At 31.2% G+C, this 18,423-nt stretch overlaps 1 protein-coding gene across 2 annotated transcripts in view; it reads left to right on the top strand.

The window, feature by feature from the left end:
* Positions 1-18,423, top strand: part of NECTIN3 (nectin cell adhesion molecule 3) — a 193,132-nt gene that overhangs the window by 53,941 nt on the left and 120,768 nt on the right. Inside the window, exons 6-7 of one of the 2 annotated variants that reach the window (XM_051985259.1) lie at positions 14,690-14,828; positions 16,880-16,964. In XM_051985259.1, coding sequence (XP_051841219.1) covers positions 14,690-14,828; positions 16,880-16,964 — 224 coding nt within the window. Of the gene's footprint in view, positions 1-3,138; positions 6,312-14,689; positions 14,829-16,879; positions 16,965-18,423 lie in introns of those variants that run through there. The other variant, XM_051985258.1, reaches the window with a different exon arrangement.

Genomic DNA, 18,423 nt, shown 5'->3' on the forward strand with positions numbered 1-18,423 from the left:
ATCTTTTTTCTTCTTGCGGATATACCGAGTGGAGTGAGAATGTAACCTCTTGACGTAGTTGTTTACTTTATAACAACTAAAATGGCATATGAAATTGAATTAGATCTTGTGCAATTCCCTTGCCCTTTTAGAATTTCTAAATCACTTTCTTACAGATCATTTGTTATGCAGAACTTTGAGTCCACATTTAACCTCACCTTTCCCTCCATAAATAAAACTAGTTTATTGTATTTTATGCCTAGAGTGAGAAAAATTTTTTGTGAGTTTCTACTTAGGTGTTTGTGGTTCTGGGAATTTAGTCATTAATTTATGTTTTCCATTTGTAATTTTATTTTAACCATGTCTGTCCAAGTCCTTGATTGCATTATGAACAGATGAATCATTGCAGTGATTCTTGTTCTCTCTTCATGTAATCTTGTAGAGATATAGATAACAGCATGTTCTTCATTCCATTGATCATTATATTGTTAAGTTTATTTTTACCTTTTATTGTAACATCTATGTTGCAGAAATACAGTGAAATTGAATTACTGATCTATTCATTTGAATTGAATCTCTTTTTCTAAAAGTTAGTAACTACCCATTTAGCAATGAAGATAGATTTTTTAGCAAAAGAAGAGCTTCTTTTCCTCTTTATTCTATTCTCCTTGACAAGGTGTGTTTGCATTGTTGAATGTGTTTGTTCCAAGTGTCTGAATAGATATCTCTTACTGACTTTTGACATTAAAAGCAATTCTATAGTATTTCTTCTACAGTATTATGCTTAGATTCATTTTGAATCTGTCTTGACTTATAATTTTCTCATTAAAAAAAGAAAGAAAATCAGTAAACCTTAGAATATATCCTGTATTTTTGGGGGGAAATGAATTATAAATAGAAAAGGATTGTTTAGGTCCAGTTAATCCAGAGAGGAGATGGAATCTACTGTGTTTTTTGAGACTCTAGTTAATTAAACATACACAATATTTGTACACCACTAAGAAAAAAAAAATCTGATTTAAAATTTATAACCAGTTTCTAAAAATTTTCTTATTTCTAATTTTAAATAAATCAAATTTCTTTTTAAAAGATTAGGAAGAAATACAGATTTGATAAATATTAAAGTGAAATATCAATAATAAGCACTTCAATCTTTCTCTGGAAAAAAAGATCTTCAAAAAAGACTATAAAGATCTATAAGTTGAATAAATTAAAAGATGAAAAAAATACTTGATTTCAGAAAATCTGACTATAATTGATTCATGGTTCTTTTTGTCTTAATAATTCTAAATCTTTTTTTTTAATGAATTACACATACACATTTTTCTCAAAGACACATATTGCTACTTCGTACATAAATTTCCCCCTCCCCAAAATAGAACACTTTAGGAAAAATCATTTTATCCTTTGCCTCATTTTATAAAGTGCTGATTCTATTAAATTAGGTTTTGTGAATAATTTATACTTTTTATTATGATTCCTATACTTTTTCTCTTCAAACTGAACTTAACTGAATTTAATAGAAAAATAATTAATTATTTTAATTCTCAAGGATCCCAAACTTAGCAATGTTTGGATTGTTTATAGTTAGTAAATCTTAATTTAAAGAATTCTCAATTACTAATTTTAATTTAATTTATAATTAATAAAGAATTAATTGAAATTAATTGAGATTAGGTGTCAATAATAATATTTTACATCCTCCCTACTGTATCTTCCTACAGATTTAAAACTCCTGTTTTATTTATTAACACTATACAAACTAATACTCATCTTTTTGCTATGCTTGATGGAATTACAGTCCTGTATATGTTTAAACTTATAGGAAGCTAGTTAGTATTATATGTTCAACAGTATTTATGCTGTACCTGCTAAATTCTCACCATATTCTGTACATACGGCATTCCATGATGAAACTGGCCTCAGTAAGTATTTTTCTACAGCTTATATAACATTAGAATAATTTCCCAATGTAGATGTAGTGTGTTCTAACATTTTTAAAAAAGTTTTTCAATGCCAATTCATTACAAATTCTAATCTAAACTACAAAATTATATCATTTGGGTCATCTACTCTTTATAGGGAATTTAAACCTTTGTAACATGTAGCTTCTTCTAAAAAACATAATTTGTGGAAAGTGTCCTAAAAATACCACTTTAATTGATAATTAACCAATGTTTATTTTTCACTACTCATATTTAGTATTTCTTAATGTTAATGGACATTTACATGGTAATGTAGTAGCAATATTCAGGATCATTTGCATCTAATGTTTTAGCATTATTAGAATGTTCTCTCTAAAATATTATCCATTCCTATTCATGTTAATTCCACACATTATGAAAGAATCTCTTTCTTAAAGATAGTGTTGGAATTATTTTAGTTGCCTAAAATACTTAAGATGTCTTTTTCTCATGGTGTGGTCTGTTCATTAAAACAAGTGAGAATGTGATATTCTTTATTTTCAAACTTACTGATGATCTATATTTGATACTCCTTTGGTTTCCAAAATTTGGACAGTCTATTCACTTAAGAAAAATATTTTTGAGAGAATAATTAAAATGGTTAGCTTACTCTGCCCACTTATCAAGAATGTATAGTTTTTCATTCTTTAAAGATATGCTTTTGATGTAAAATTTAAATCTAAATTTTTCTCTTTTTTAGTCTTAACACAAAATAAAACCACCAAAAATTGTTGGGTTTTTTTTTTCCATTCTATTCTTCTCTGCCACTGGCTGAGAAATTAAATTATTTTGATTCTAATTTTCTTAAGTCTTAATTACATAGAAACTTTTTCCAGGAACGTAATTTATGTAACTAAGCAAATAGTTCCTTCTTCCTGGTTCCCAATTCTTGACAATGTAATCTTTATTATTGTAGTTTAAGGAGTTATACCATATATAATTTCTTTAATTTGTTTGTGATGCACCAATGATTACTGATCAGATATCAGTCTTTTAATTTTTAAGTGTATTGGACAAATGTAGTAATATGGCATCTTATTCTTATCAAATTAAGAATGAAAAACTATTTTTTACTATATATGTATATAAATATATATCCATCAACTGTACCTTCTTTTCAACTTGCTACTGATTTAGCTTGCATTGACATTCTTTGCCTTTCTGTGTCTTTGTCTATCTTTGCTGTTTCCATTAGATCCTCCTACTACTACCACCCTACCACCTACAGTTCAATGGCGTTTCTCAACAGTTGAATTTGAAGATGTAAATGCTCCACCTAAAAAATTGCCTTTCCCATTATCAACTTTGGCAACAATTAAGGATGGCACAATTGGCACCATCATCGGTGGTGCAGTGGGTGGGGCTCTCTTCCTGATACTTGTAAGTGTCTTGGTTGGAATATTCTTCTATAGGAGAAGACGGACGTTCCGTGGTGACTACTTTGCAAAAAACTACATTCCACCATCAGATATGCAAAAAGAATCGCAAATTGATGTTCTTCATCAAGATGAGCTTGATTCTTATCCTGACAGTGTAAAAAAAGAAAATAAACATCCAGTTAACAATCTAATATCTAAAGACTACTTAGAAGAACCTGAAAAATCTCAGTGGAACAATGTAGACAATCTGAACAGGTTTGAAAGACCAATGGATTATTATGAAGATATAAAAATGGGAATGAAGTTTGTTGGTGATGAAAGTTATGATGACAACGAAGATGACTTAGTTTCACATGTAGATGGTTCAGTAATTTCCAGGAGGGAGTGGTATGTTTAGCAACCACTAAATGAAAGTGACTCTGTACAATATTTCATTCATTTTAGTTGATCATTTTCAGATTGTTCATACTTTTTCTTGAAGGAAGAATAAGCTTTTTGGAGTTGATTTTCAGGCTTTTTATATTCTAACTTGACAAATGGAAATGTAAAATCTAGGTTAAATGTATCTGAGCTGCTTTATATTTTTTTTTCAATGCTGTACTACTGTCTCAAGATTTGAATTTTAATGCAGAGTACTTTATTGGTCTGTGGCACAGGTAAGAAGAAAAATGTTAACTTAAAATTAAATGTATAATTTGTTTTGGTACAAAAATTAAAAAAAAAGCAACTACTTTGGCATTGTGTATTAAATGTTTACTTAAGACTATTTTCTCAACTTTGTTAAACATATACCTCTTGATCTCAAAGGTTTTCACCATCAAATGACAGTACATGAAAATTGACTCAGATTTGTTCAAATTTTTGTTTTATGTATTCAAAAACATACAGCCTGGTGAACCATTTTCCCTTTTAAAAATATTTTCTAAGGTTAACTGAAAAGGAATGAATATCTCTTGTCATTATGACAATAGTCAGGTACACTTTTAAAGATACTTTGCACTGAAACCATTAGTTGACTAAATAAATGGGGATTAGTTAACTAAATAAGATTTTGTGTAATTTTATTCATTACCCTTCATAGTTGGCTTTTAAGACATATAAAGAGCTATAAAGAATAGAAAATCTTAAATAATTTTGCATATATTTTAATTTCTGGAGAGGGAAAAATCGTGGTAATATTAACATTGGATATGTATGGTACAATAAGTATCAAAGCTATCTTTTGCTTCTTAGCTCTTTCCAAAATATCTTCTTATAGAGGAGTAATCTATGATAGAATGTCAATTCTAGTGCAGGTGGAATTATGAGGTGTAGACAAGATTTGGTTATAATATGCAAATAAGAAAAATATATTTGGAGTTAAAAGATTTTGTGTATTTTGCAATATTGTTTAGACTTCTTTCTAATCATTTAAGGTTGGCTTTAGTCAGAGATGAAAAAAATACTGAATTCTCAAGGATCCCAAACTTAGCAATATTTGGATTGTTTGTAGTCAGTAAATTGTAGATTAGAAGATCATTCCATATTTAATTAACTTAGTTTGTCAAAATATTTTTCTAAAACTTTTTTTTCCTGTATGCTTTTAGATCAGTGTTTGAAAATTGTTGGGTTTTTAATTTAAAGTCAACATTAGTATTTCCTTTTCCTGAAGTATGTATATTTGACAGCGGGCTATCCAAATCTTTAAATATTGATTTTTTTCATAAAATGATTAAAATTTAAATGTTTCTACAGTGAAGAACTGGAATTACCACAGTGGTTTACCTGTTATGTTGTCCAAAGAAATTATTTTGTGATTTAACGGATAAGGTAATATCTGGAATTTTCTTTGGCTTTTTTTTTTAACTGTGACACTAATGGGATAATGGGAGTTGTCGATAAATAATCTTGTGATTGAAAAAAAAAAAGAGGTATAGAGGTATTTCCTGAGGTTATGCTGAATAAGGCTTAATGCAAACTGTGAACAAAAAAGTTATGGCTATGTAAAAGAGGTTCTTTTGAAAAGATTTTATGATGATTAATACCTAAAAACAAGATGATGAATATGTATGAAATAGTTACTTTGACTTTAAAATCATAACTTTTTTTTTGGTGGGATAATTCCCTCAATAAAATACTGCAAGTATATAATATCAGATTGAAGATAGATATGTAATAGTTTATTAATGCCTGTCATTGAAAGATTCTTTTAGAAAATTTAGTACTAATAAACATAATGCAAATTCAAATCACTAGAAAAATAATTTGGAACATTATAAAAGTTACACAGTTTTGCAAATATGTATTTTTTTTGAAGTGGCAAAAGCACCTCAAGATGATCTGTAGAATTTAGAGAACTTTACCACAAATATAGTATCTGTATTTTAAAAATAGACAATACACTGTGATTGAAGTAAGTTTTTTGAAGGGAAAATTTGTGGCTCCATGCTTAAATTGTCAGTATTGGTGTTTTGACTACCAAAAAAAATTAGATCTGAATTTTTTTTTTTTTATCAGTTAAGAGATACATGTTGGCTTCTTATTTGACCAAAGTTTCATATTTAGAATAATTACAAACCAGATACTGTATATAATTCTCATCTTGGGAGTAACTCTTAAGAAATGTGTAATGTATTTATAAAACTATATTTCAGATGTTCAAAGATTAAAATTTACTCTATTATCTTTGAAAGATAGCTTGTTGTCCTAGAAAAATTAATTACATATTGTGAACTCACTTTTTCACGTGGGATATTTTGCGCCTTCTATAAATTTAAGAGTTTTGTAATATTCAGACCTTTGAGTATTTGCTATATTCGGTGTATTCTTTACCAATTTAAATAATTTGGTAAGCTTTACAAAGTTTCAGAATTTAACTTCAGACTGATGATACTCGTGTTAACTTTCAAAAGCATTGCAGTATTGTTTCTTACATTATGTATGTTTGCTGTAAATAGAGAACTGATTGTAAACATGAATAGTTGTGTGAAATAAACATTTTTTAAATTAATTTTTGAATATAAGTGATGTACCCAACTATTAATCTTAAATTGTGTAAAAATACTAGAATACTAGAAAACTGTCCCTGTAGTTAATTTTAGGAAAAAAATCTTAGTTTTATAGTTCCTTTTTTATGATCTTATTCTTTTCTCTAACATGTTTTGAATACTTTTTGCCTTTTTGAATTAATTTCAGGAAAACACTGTAGAGAAATCAGTAAGCTTTTTCCCTTTTCCATTTTTTTTGAAGGGGTAAAGATTATTAGGCCTTTCTTATTTTTTTAGGTAACTACTTTGATGGAGTTAAGTCTGGGGAGAATTATATAATTTGTTTAGCAAATGCTGTATATATAGTACAATTTTATTAACAGATGACAAGATAAACTTAAATATGGGGAGAAAGTCTTTAAGTTAAGGAGAAATTACAGATTTTCAGAAGTAAAGGAAAAGAAATAATGAATTGCTTGTATCTTTTTTTCACAACAATAAATAGGAATAATGATAGATGATAATGTAGACTATGGATGTTCCCCTGTAAGGGCCATAGAAAATAAATGCAGAAAGCAATCATTGAGTGAAATAGGTTTTTTTTTGTTTTTTGTTTTTTTTTTTTTTTTTTTGGCCAAAGAACACTTTTTTTTTTTACATAGGTTTTATTTTGTTTCAATTTTTGATACTCCTAAAGCTGTATGATCTTTGTCTAATAGATGAAAACAATGCAACCTGTTCAAAACAATTAGCAAAATGTGTGAAATGATGCCTCTAATGAGGTTTTGAAAAGTAACAAGTTATGTAGTGAAGTAATACTGATATTTTCTTACTAATAACAAGTACAACCCTCCTTACAGACTGCATTCCCAAATTTCTAATATTTTATGTTGAATTCTAGTTTTCTGCTAATAAAATTTGCTTGTTATTTACTAATATATTTGTTAAATAACCTTGAATATTTCTCTTATATAAATCATCCAAAAAAACACTTTCACTTTTCTAAGGGCTTATTTTTATTGGGAGGATTTAATTAAAATGAACATTTTTGACAATGTGATTTATCTCTTAACATGTCATTTGACCTTTCAACTATACTTAATGGCTAGTGGCAATAGACTAACAAATTAGTATTTCTGATTATGGTTTTACTTTTTAATTCCTAATACATAGAGATGAGTATTTGAGTCAGCTGTTTTGCTGTGACAAATTCTCTATGTCCTGGTTTCCCTAACTCCTTACATATGAAACTAATTAAATATTTTAGTCCAAAATACTATAATTCAGTTTATATATTTCCACTTTAAATTTTAACAATAGAAATTTATTTTTCTGATACTTTAACTTGTTAATTTTTTTTTTCTGAAGCCATAATTATGCTACAGCAAATAAACCAATTTTTTCTGAGCCTAATTTGATTACTCATGATAAAATTGGCTTTTTAGAATAGATTTTTTTGAAAATCACTGCTAGAATAGTGCATTAGTAGGAATCCTTTTTGTATATGTTTCAGTTGTCTGCAATTTAAAATTTAAATGTTTCCTATGTAGCTATTTGTTGAAAGCTTCCAAGAAATCACATCAGCAATTGAATTTAATACATCCATTCAAGAGTTTTGAAAAATTTTGGTGATTGTCTATCACTTTGATTTTGTATGATCTTCCTTTCAATATCTACTGTGTCCACCACTATGTTTTTGGGGAGTGTATGAAATTGGGGAGAGTATAAAAGATACAAGGATGTTGCCACTTATCTTAAAGCCTAGTCCAGAGATCCTAGATGCAAATACTTGAGGAAGTATCAGGAGAGTAATGTGTATAATATTGTTTATAGCTCACATATTCATTATAATGAAGTTCAAAGAACACTGGATCCTGGAATCAGAGGATCTGAGTGCATGTCCTGGCTTTGATGCTTGCTTAGTAACTATATAAAAATGCGCACGCAAGTGTGTGTGTGTGTGTGTGTGTGTGTGTGTGTGTGTGTGTGTATGTACACAAATATGTATATATATAAATGTAGAGTAAGTTGCCAAATCTTTCGAGGCTAATTTTCAGATTTGTGAAATGATGAAGTTGGTAAATATCTTCTCTGATCTTTTTTAGCTCTCAGTCACAGATTAAACATAGTGTTCTAAATTTATTTACCAAAACGATTTAAAATAAAAGGATTTTTTTTTCATTAAGGAAAGAAATTAATGGAAAACTTAGATCTCAATATTTATACTGCCTATACACAAACAAAAGCTAAGAGCAGGAATAAACATACATGGTTTAGAGATTAGCCTAACCTCAAAGGAAACATTTTAGGAAAGAACAATAAGACAAGAAAGGTTGAGTGTCTAGAAGGTTGGTCTTATAAGAAGTTTGTACGTATTAAGTATTGGAAAACTGTTGTAGAGTTTTGGACAAATGTTAAAAGGGAATTGTTATTTTGTTTTTTTAAAGGAGTTTGTTTTAGGAATTGAATTAGGCAGCTGGGAGGCAATAAGGCAAAACATCCACCTATATTTTTGTAATATATTTGTAAAGGATTAATAAATGCTAAGATGTTAGTCAAGAAAATGATGAGAAAAATATAGATTATAGATACATTTTGGTGTGAATAAGGGGTAGCACTTTATTGCTAAATATGAGGATAGAAAAGATCTCTATTCTCAATTTCATATGAAATGAAAGAAGTATCAACATTTTATATTTGTAATGGTATCATTAAATCTTAACTAAAAATATTTATATGTTCCAGTTGTAAAATTGGTTCTAAATGCTTTCATTTGAAACCTAAGCTTTGATTTTAAATGATATATAGAAAAATACATTGATTTTATTTTTTAAAGACATGAAAATTCTTTTATTCAGAATCATATTATTTAAGCTGAAAACAGGAATATTATAAAAATGATATTGTTGCCAGCATAGTGTGTACATCGTTTTAATTATAGAACTTTTTTCTTCTGCCCAGTAATATTGTTTCTCTGTAGTGTTGGGTTTATCTTTTTATCATAAGTATTTCAGATAATATTTTCATATTTAAATGTTCAGAAAATTCTTATTTCAAAATAAATACTGTCTTAATTTTTTTTTTTCCTGAGGCAATTGGCTTAAGTGACTTTGCCCAGGGTCACGCAGCTAGGAAGTATTAAGTGTCTGAAGTTGGATTTGAACTCAGGTCCTCCTGACTTCAGGACCACTGCTTTGTCCACTGTGCCATCTAGCTGCTCCAGTTCTCCTTAGTTTATTGGTTTAGTTAACTACAGATGTATACATTAATGTAATACCATTTGTGCCAAAAGCTGAGTGGTTTTGCTGCTGAGGGATAACTATGGACTGAGTGACATTTTAAGAAAGGGAGCCTTAACTCTTGTTTGGCTGATGAGGATGTTACTGTCTACCTCTATAGTGATTATATTTCAGTTTATTGCAGAGACATCAAGAGATTTATATGGAAAGTGGAACTCCAGGAGGGCAGTTGAGAGACAGAGTTTTGAATGGTGACCTGGAGCCTTTGATGTCTCAGACATTTATGTGAGCTGGCCCCATCATGTTCTTTGTCATTTACTACTTGTAATTCAAGAAACTTGTGGCAGTGGTTCTCCCCTAGGTGAAATCATTTCCCCTTTATCTGAGCTGAGATCTTACTTCAATTTGAGCTGAAGAGCTTGTTTACACTAATCCATTCTTCCACTTGTCTAAATCTGTAGAACTCCAATTTCTGTTTTTTGTTTCACTTGGATATAGATATGGGTTTACTTGCTATTTGTTATTTACTATGGTCTTTTAGGTATTTGATGGTAAGAAGCAAAATAATGAATGTAAGAAAATTTGTGTGTGTGTGTGTATGTGTGTATTTTAAATAACCAAAGCTGCCTTGAAATATTCCTTAGGAAATAATTTCTAGATATAGCTAGGGAAGAAATTATCCCTGTCTCCAAAAAAATAAATAAATAACTATAAGGGAAAAAATGCACAACAAGATATGATTTCTGGAATAGGAATTCTGGGAAGTCTTCGTCAAAGATAATCAAGCAAAATATTTGAGAGTATGAAGGAAAAGGAAAGTCCCAAGAAGGTTTAAAAGTAAGGTTCAAAATTTGCCTTTTTTTGAAATGCATTGAAAATTTTAATAAAAATCTAGAAGACAGAAATTAAACAAAACCTGCTACTAACATCACCATCTTAAAATTGAAGGTGTGGACCTATAGATTAACTTAATCTCCAACTAAATGTTGAATTTTAAGTGCTATCAACCGAGGTTGATAGCCTGGGGTTGTAGGACTCCCAGGTTCTTCATGTTGAAATCATTAAGCATAACCTTTCAGAAAAAGAAAATAGCAATGCTTCAAAAATAAAGTATGTCTCAGAATCAGGACTAAAATTGCAAACTTTAAAAAAATACAATCTTGGGAAAGAAGCAATCAAGAATCATTGATATTGTGAATATATTGTTGCAGATAAACATAACATGCAAGATAACTGTGTAGACTATCCTAGTTGTGGATTACACATGTGGCTTGATATGATCTAAGACCCATTCTGTCTCAGAAGACTGCATTTCATCTTTTGTGCTTATTAGAAGGGTCTACTGAAGCAGAGGAAGGTCCTAGATTGCTAAAGGCTGGAATATTGTACTTCCAGAGAGACATATCAGAATATAATTGTAAAATGTCTAAATGTACAATATTCAGGAGTTGAGATCAAAAGCACCTACCTTCCCTGATTAGACCTTAATTTATAATTACTTGCTTCACCTCTTCCCACCAAATATCAGTAACACAAAAGACCATCACAATAATGAATTACCAAGTAACCCTTTTTATCTACACAAACAGTAAGTAGAAATTGTAGTTCTACACAATGGAATATACCAAAAGATACATAAATGAGTTCTCTTGAGAAGCAAGATAAAATCTCAGCTCAAGTGAAAAACTCAATAGAGGTTTACCATCAGGTTCTAAAATTGTAAGTCCTGGTTTTCAAGGAACATGATCATTTCTCATACATAAATGTGCCTCTGAGACCTTTGGGCTGCTATTGAAAAGTTTCTCAACTCCTTCCCTGGCACTCTTCTCTCTATTTATGTCTCTTGAGGTCTCTATGACAAACTCTTGTTCATCATTCCATCAGCCAATCAAGAGTTAAGTCTTCTGTCATGTGAATCCTATACAGCACAGGTTTGTTGTCATGAATGTATGCAGGGTTACATTAGAACTATCAGTGTGCTTTAATAGGTGATAATCAGAGACTTCACTGTACTACCCTATTATTTACAGGAAAATATATTTTCACTTATTCTAAGGATAACAGAAATTATACTTTCATTATTGGGAGGTGGATGGGGACAGAGAATTGGAAGAAACTATTAGAAAGCTTTGAAGGAATAAAAGGTCAAATGGCGAATCCTTATGAAAAATTTAATTTTTAAAAAAAGTACCAATCCTAAATATTAGCATAAAATTTGAAGACTTAAGGGTTTGTTTTTTTTTTTTTTGATATCTTCTAGAAACTGATTTTTCTTTTTGTCCTTCAAATCCATGTTAAAAAAGGAAACTGGGAAATGAATTAGAGGCATAGATAGCAACAGTGTTAAGGGGGAGAGAGGAAAGACCCTGGACAGGTAAAATGGAGCTGTGTAGGGCAAGGTAGAAGACTGAAATGAAGTAGACTCCTTTATTTTCCAACGAAGGGGTAACTTTTCTATAAGACCAATAATTCTTAAGGCTTTGATTTCATCTTCTATCTCCTGTAGCAATCAGTCCGCCCCGTTATTTCACTGAAATTGCTCTCTTCAAAGTTACTAAGGATTTCTTAATTTCCAAATCGAATGGCTGCTTCTCAGTGCTCATAGTCGTTGACCTTTCTGCAGTCTTTGACACTATTGATCAGTCTCTCTAAGACATCACCCTCTTCTGGTTTTCCTATTTAGCTGACCACTCCTCAGATTTCCTTTCCTAGATCCTCATACAGATCATACCTTCTTACCATGGATGTCCCACAAGATTCTGTCCTGGATCTTCTCCCTCTATACTCAGTGTTCTATAAGCTGCTATGGATTTTATTACCCTCTCTATGCCAATGCTGCCTTATCATCTCAGCCACCTCCAGACCATCTTTCAGAAATCTTGAACTGGATAGTTAGTAGATATCTTAAACAGCTTGTCCAAAAAGAAATCATCTTTTCCCCAAAATGCTCCTGCTGTCTCCCTTAAATTTGCTATTGTGGAAGAGAACACCAAGTCCTCTCCTTTGGTCAAGCTCACAATCTAAGCTCAGCTCCTCACTTTGTCTCTCCTTCATATCCAATCCGGTGCCAAGTCTCTTGATTTCATATTTGCAGCATCTCTCAAAAATACACTCCCTTCTATCATATTAACATTCTGGAGCAGGTCTTCATTACCTCATGTTTGGACTGTTAAAATATTCTATTGTTTCAAGTCTCTCTCCATTACAAAATGCCCTCCATCCAGATGCCAAATACAGAGCCAACCATATCTCCCTCCTTAATTAACTCTTGTGACTCCCTGTCGCCTCCAGGATTAAATATAAATTCTTATTTGGCATTCAAAGCTCTTCATAGCCAAACCCCACCACCACCTTTCTAGTTTTATTACAGTTTATTCCCTGCCACATAATCTTCAATCCCATGATACTAGTCTGCCTCCTTGAAGATCCACAAAAAAAGGCGTTCTTGTTTCTTGGCTCTCTATCTTCCATGACTGTAATGTTCTTCCTCATATCTTCCTTCTGTCTTCCATTTAAGTCCTAAGTTAAAATCCTATTTTCTACAGGATCTTACTGTATTTTCCCAACCTCTTTTAATCCTGATGCCTTTCCTCTTTAAATGATTGGCTTTTTGTCCTTTATATGCTTAGATCTTGTCTTCCTCTTAGATTAAGCCCCCTGAGGGAAAGGAACTATCTCTTGTATATTGTAAGCATTTAACACTGCCTGGCATGTACTGCCAGCTTAGTAAATATTTATGGCTAAACTATTAACAGGCCTCCTTTATTTAACCTATTGACACTTTCCTTGATTTTTAGAAAAATAATAAAATCTCATGGAATCATAAAGCAGTAATAAAAAGTTAGTGGCAGATAGTTTTCACTTATACTCAAAATCATGACTTGATTTCCTGTCCATCCTCTCAAGCTTTTTAAGCCTGTATCTTTCCTTTTCTAACTAAAGTCTTAAACAGTGCTATCTATGCCCATTGCTTCTCCCTCATTTCTTGCCACTATTAAGCCTATTGTAATTTTTTTCCCCCCTCTGGCAATTGGGGTTGTGATTTGCCTAGTCACACAGTAAGTGGCAAGTGTCTGAAGCCAGATTTGAACTCAGTTCCTCCTGACTTCAAGCTGATGCTCTATTGTTATACCAACTAGCTGTCCCTGGTCTATTGTAATTTGATTTCCAACTCTACCATTGTACTACAAGATTACCCACAATTTATTGATTTCTAATCTGCCCTCAGGCAGTTCTTGAGCAATCCTTAATCTTTCTTGACTTCTTTGCAACATTTGATTCTGCTGACCACCTTTCCTTCTGTCTTTCCTTTCTGACTTTCCATGACACTTTTCTGTCAGTCTCACTGTTCCTCTTTACTTTGTGTTGCTGCATGACCTTCCTTGTTCTGTCTTGTTCTAGTGAAGCTCCCTTCTAAGGCTCTTTTGGCCTCTCTTCTCTCCTGGTAATCTTGTCAGACCTCTATATCTAGAACTTTTTGATCTCTAATTCTATATTGCTAGCTGCCCATTAGATATCTCCAAGTACCTCCAGTTCAACCTAGCAGGCAGATGACTTCTTTTCTCCCCTCTCCTAGCACTCAGAGCCTTACCTTCTTCCTAACCTCTCTGTTTCTTTCAACCATCCTTGTAGTTACTTATGTTGACAACTAAGGAGTTGTCTTTGACTTTCCATATTGATTTTGTAATATCCAATCAGCTTCCAAAGTCTCATCGATTCTCTTCACAACATCTCATACCCATTCTCATCTCTCCAAATGACTACTGCTCTTAATTTAGAATCTAATCACTTCTCAGTTGGACTTTTGTTATACATATCTTTCCTCTGGTCTCATTCTTTTCTCTTAGACCCCCAAAATAATGTGTGAGAAAATTTTTTGCCATAGTTATTTGTGAATACTAAACTGAAGGCTTTGATATTGTTTAAGAAAAGCAGGGAAAGGATGTGGAAATGGAATGGAATCCTATATGATTCTAAATAGAAATCATAAGAAAATTGATTAAATTGGTAAGGTCTGGTATTGCCACAAAAAGTGAGTCAAATTCAAGATTTTTTAATATTTTATTAAAAAATATTTCCTGCATCTTACAGGCATAAAGTGTGCATTCATCATTTACTTTTCATTAGTTGCCTCAAAAAGCCTAATCTGTGTTGCATTCCAGATGTTCCATTTAAGCAGACCTCTTCCATAGCAGTAGCTGGAGCAGTCATTGGAGCTGTCCTTGCGCTTTTTATCATTACTATCTTTGTTACTGTGTTGCTGACTCCTCGGAAAAAGAGGCCATCCTATCTTGACAAAGTGTAGGTATTTTTGGGGGTGGGGAGGCATGTTTTGATTGTAAATACTCAGCATTTAGGAGCTTTAATTTTTGTTGTAAATACAAATCTTAAATATTTGAGGGAAGACAGTAAAATTAAGTTTATTTATTTTGACAGATAAAGACATTTTCATGAGAGGACATTTCAGCCTAAACTTTTAAGGAAAAAATAAAGTTTCATGATTAAGATGAATGCTGTATAGACATTTTAACCTAAAGTAAATTGAGTTTCTTTATGCCACAGAAGATGTGCTTTTCTCCTCCCTTTCTGACTCTCTCTGCCTGTTTCTCTTTCCTGACATCTAGTACTAGAGTATGTATGTGTGTATGTATATTTTGTTAGACTTTTTAAAACGTGTGTCTTCTAAAATGTATATGACTTTGTCACAAACATCTTTATCCTCAGTTTTGTGTTACAATTCATATAATAACCTAGTGGGAATTATTGAAAATGTTTTACTAGTATGTTTTTTTTTTTCAGGAGAATTTATTTTTTTATGTGGCATGCAGTTAAATTATGGAGTAGAGTAGAAATATATGTATATACATATGTATATATATATTTTAAAGAGCAATATAAATGGATACTTTAGCATAATTGGCTTTAGCTGAATAATATATTTTTTAAAAATTACTGAAATATAGAGTCAGGTCCATATCTTAGCTTTACTACTTTAGCTGTGTGGCCTTCAAGTCATTTAATACTCACTGGCTTAATTAAGAGAGATTAGATAATCTTTAATGTTTTCCTGTCCTTAGATTCTGTTCTCTTCTCTACCTCTTTCTATCAGTAGGTATTTGGAGTGGGGGGAGAATTAGAAAGACTAGGGAGAATTATCTGTTAAAGAGACTATAAAATACCTCATTAAATCAGGCTAGTCCTTATAATGTACTTACAGCCTTTATAAGACCAAAGTCCTTAAATTTTAGGTCATTTGGTTAGTAACCAATAATGATTAGTCCTTAAATGCTTTTCTAATATAGTAGTGCGTGACTAGAATGTTCATATCTAATTTTCAGTTTACCTTATAATAAAGTAATTTTGGTATGTCATTAAGGTCTCATGAAGTCTAAAGAAGTTCTTTGTCCATTTCTATTGCTATTATAAATGAGATTTTATCCTGGTCTGTTTCTTGTTCATATGTGGACAGCTCTATTTGTAATTATCAAATGTTGCATGTAGAAATAAAACAATCTACAAATTTTTACATATGATATTTGATGAATTTATCATTCTTTGCTTTTAAATTTTTACTTTAATGATTCTGCAATTATTGTCCCATCCCATATTTCATATTAATGTTTTTTATAAAATCCAACATAATTACTATTTAAACAAGATTTACACTTAATTAATTATACATATTTAGATTTATTGGTGGTCTTCAGAAATTTTTTCTTTTAGTTTTCATAATTGGGTGTTTAAAAATAAAAACATTCTAATGTTGCTCCATTTCATAAAGTTTGCACAATTGAGAGAAATAAACATTTATATTTATTAGAGTATCTGAGTGTTTGCCCCTATTTTAAAAGGAAACATTTTTATTTGTTTCTTTGGGAAGCAGAATTTCCACTTATCCATGGCATTGAGAACCTTGATGTTTGGGTGACAAGATATTTTGAGTTTTCTGTACATATGGATAACTTTTTTTAAAAAGTCAGTATTGAGGATTTTCTTCATTCACCCATTTAATAAACCTGAAAAGTAATGTTAATGATATCTAAATGTCATTAAGAAAAAATGGTAATATAGTTTTTTTTTAAAATAAAACTAAACTTTGGGATATGTGTAATATTATGTGATTGCACCTTTGATATTACCAGCAATATGTGAGTTGATTTGGTTTTGTCTAAGCTCTAATTCAGCTTATTTTTCTCAGCTTTGAAGGGTAAATGACAGTGCCGAATTAAATATTTGAGACAATTTAAAGAGTATCATGGAAATCGTGTTTAGAATTATAGGGACTCCTTCCCCCACTTTCCCTTTGTTTTTGTCAGATATGGCAGTCATATTGTTTATTCTTTTTAATGCAGGATTGATCTTCCACCCACACATAAACCACCTCCTGTGTATGAAGAAAGATCCCTCCCTGTGCCTCAAAATGAAATCACGCATCAGGTAGGTTAATGAGCACACTTAAAAATCACCTCAAATAGAGTGCAAAATACCTAATGCCTTAAGTAAATGGTTTGTTTTTTGAATGTGAATAGTAGTTATATAGCACTTCATAGCTTGTTCTTTGCTCTGAAAACCACAGTAGAACAAGCCTTTCTTTTCTTGATGATTAGTGGTATGAGCGTTTTCTTTCAGGAGTTGGAGAAAATTTGAGATGTTTAGAAATGGAATTTTCATTAAAAATATGTGGTTCTTGACTTATGGAACATTAACATATGGTAAGTATGTCTATTGCAGTCTAAATTTATGTATTGCTTCTTTGAAAATAAAGGCTATTTTCTCTTTTACGATAATGGGCAATAGAGATTTTTCAAAATAAAAATAAACTCACCTAACCCTATTTTATATTCTTAAGTTACTTTTGGAAATTGTGGAGTAATTCTGCTGTTAACCTTTAAGAATTTTTCCTGCCATTTCATTTTGAATATGACAAGTTACTTTATTAGAAATTAAGTTTATTAGCGGGAGGAGGTATTGGAAAAAAATCCCAATGATAATTGTGTAGCGAGGAATTGTACTAAGCTTCTTCCTTATTCCTCTGGATAGTTCATTTTCTTTGCTGTTTACCATCGGATCCTGCCATTCTCTAATAAATCCAGCTGTACTAATGCAATAAAGTAGAAAATTTTTTTAAAGGATAACTTGACTTGAAATGGTCACCTATCCCACTCCACTTTCCATGAGGGAGAAAATAAGCGCAAGTAGGCACGTGCCCATGTGTGTGTGCGTGTGTGTGTGTGTGTATGTGTGTGTATGTGTGTGTGTGTGTACACAAAGCTAATAATTGGCTAGACATGGTGCTAATGGGAAAAAAAGAAAGAAAACCCTATCTTGTTCAATGCTAATCAGGTCATTGAATAGAGGACCTATTAGTGGTAACAATAAACTTGACAGCAAGTGAAAGAGCTTCATTATAAACTATCATGTAGTTAATTAGATAATTTGGAACTGGGAATTTTAGGAAGGAATAAGAAATTTGAATAGTTAGAGAAAAAGCATTCAAGATATGGTATAAGCCAAAGCATTCATATTTTACTGTATATATACTATACATATATATACTGTATATATGTTTTGAGGAGAGAGGTTTACCAAGTAGAAGAATATTGAAAGGTGAAGTTAGAGAAAGGTATTGACAAGACATATTTCATGGTGCCATGAAAGGAGTCCAGGGACATTATAGTCCTGATTCTGCTACCACTTACCCTCTAACTTTGGTTAAATTGTTTCAGTTTTCCAATACTGTATATTCACCTGTAAAATAGAAGGGTCCAAGGTCTCTTCTAGCTTTAAAATTTTGTGATTCTTTGTATACTATATTGAGAGTTAAGTGGCTTTAGCCTTTCCACGAATGTCTCACCTAGCGTGGTGGTGGTAAATGAAATAATTACTGTATGTATGA

This window comes from Antechinus flavipes, chromosome 3 (assembly GCF_016432865.1).
Source record: "Antechinus flavipes isolate AdamAnt ecotype Samford, QLD, Australia chromosome 3, AdamAnt_v2, whole genome shotgun sequence".
NCBI lineage: Eukaryota > Metazoa > Chordata > Mammalia > Dasyuromorphia > Dasyuridae > Antechinus > Antechinus flavipes.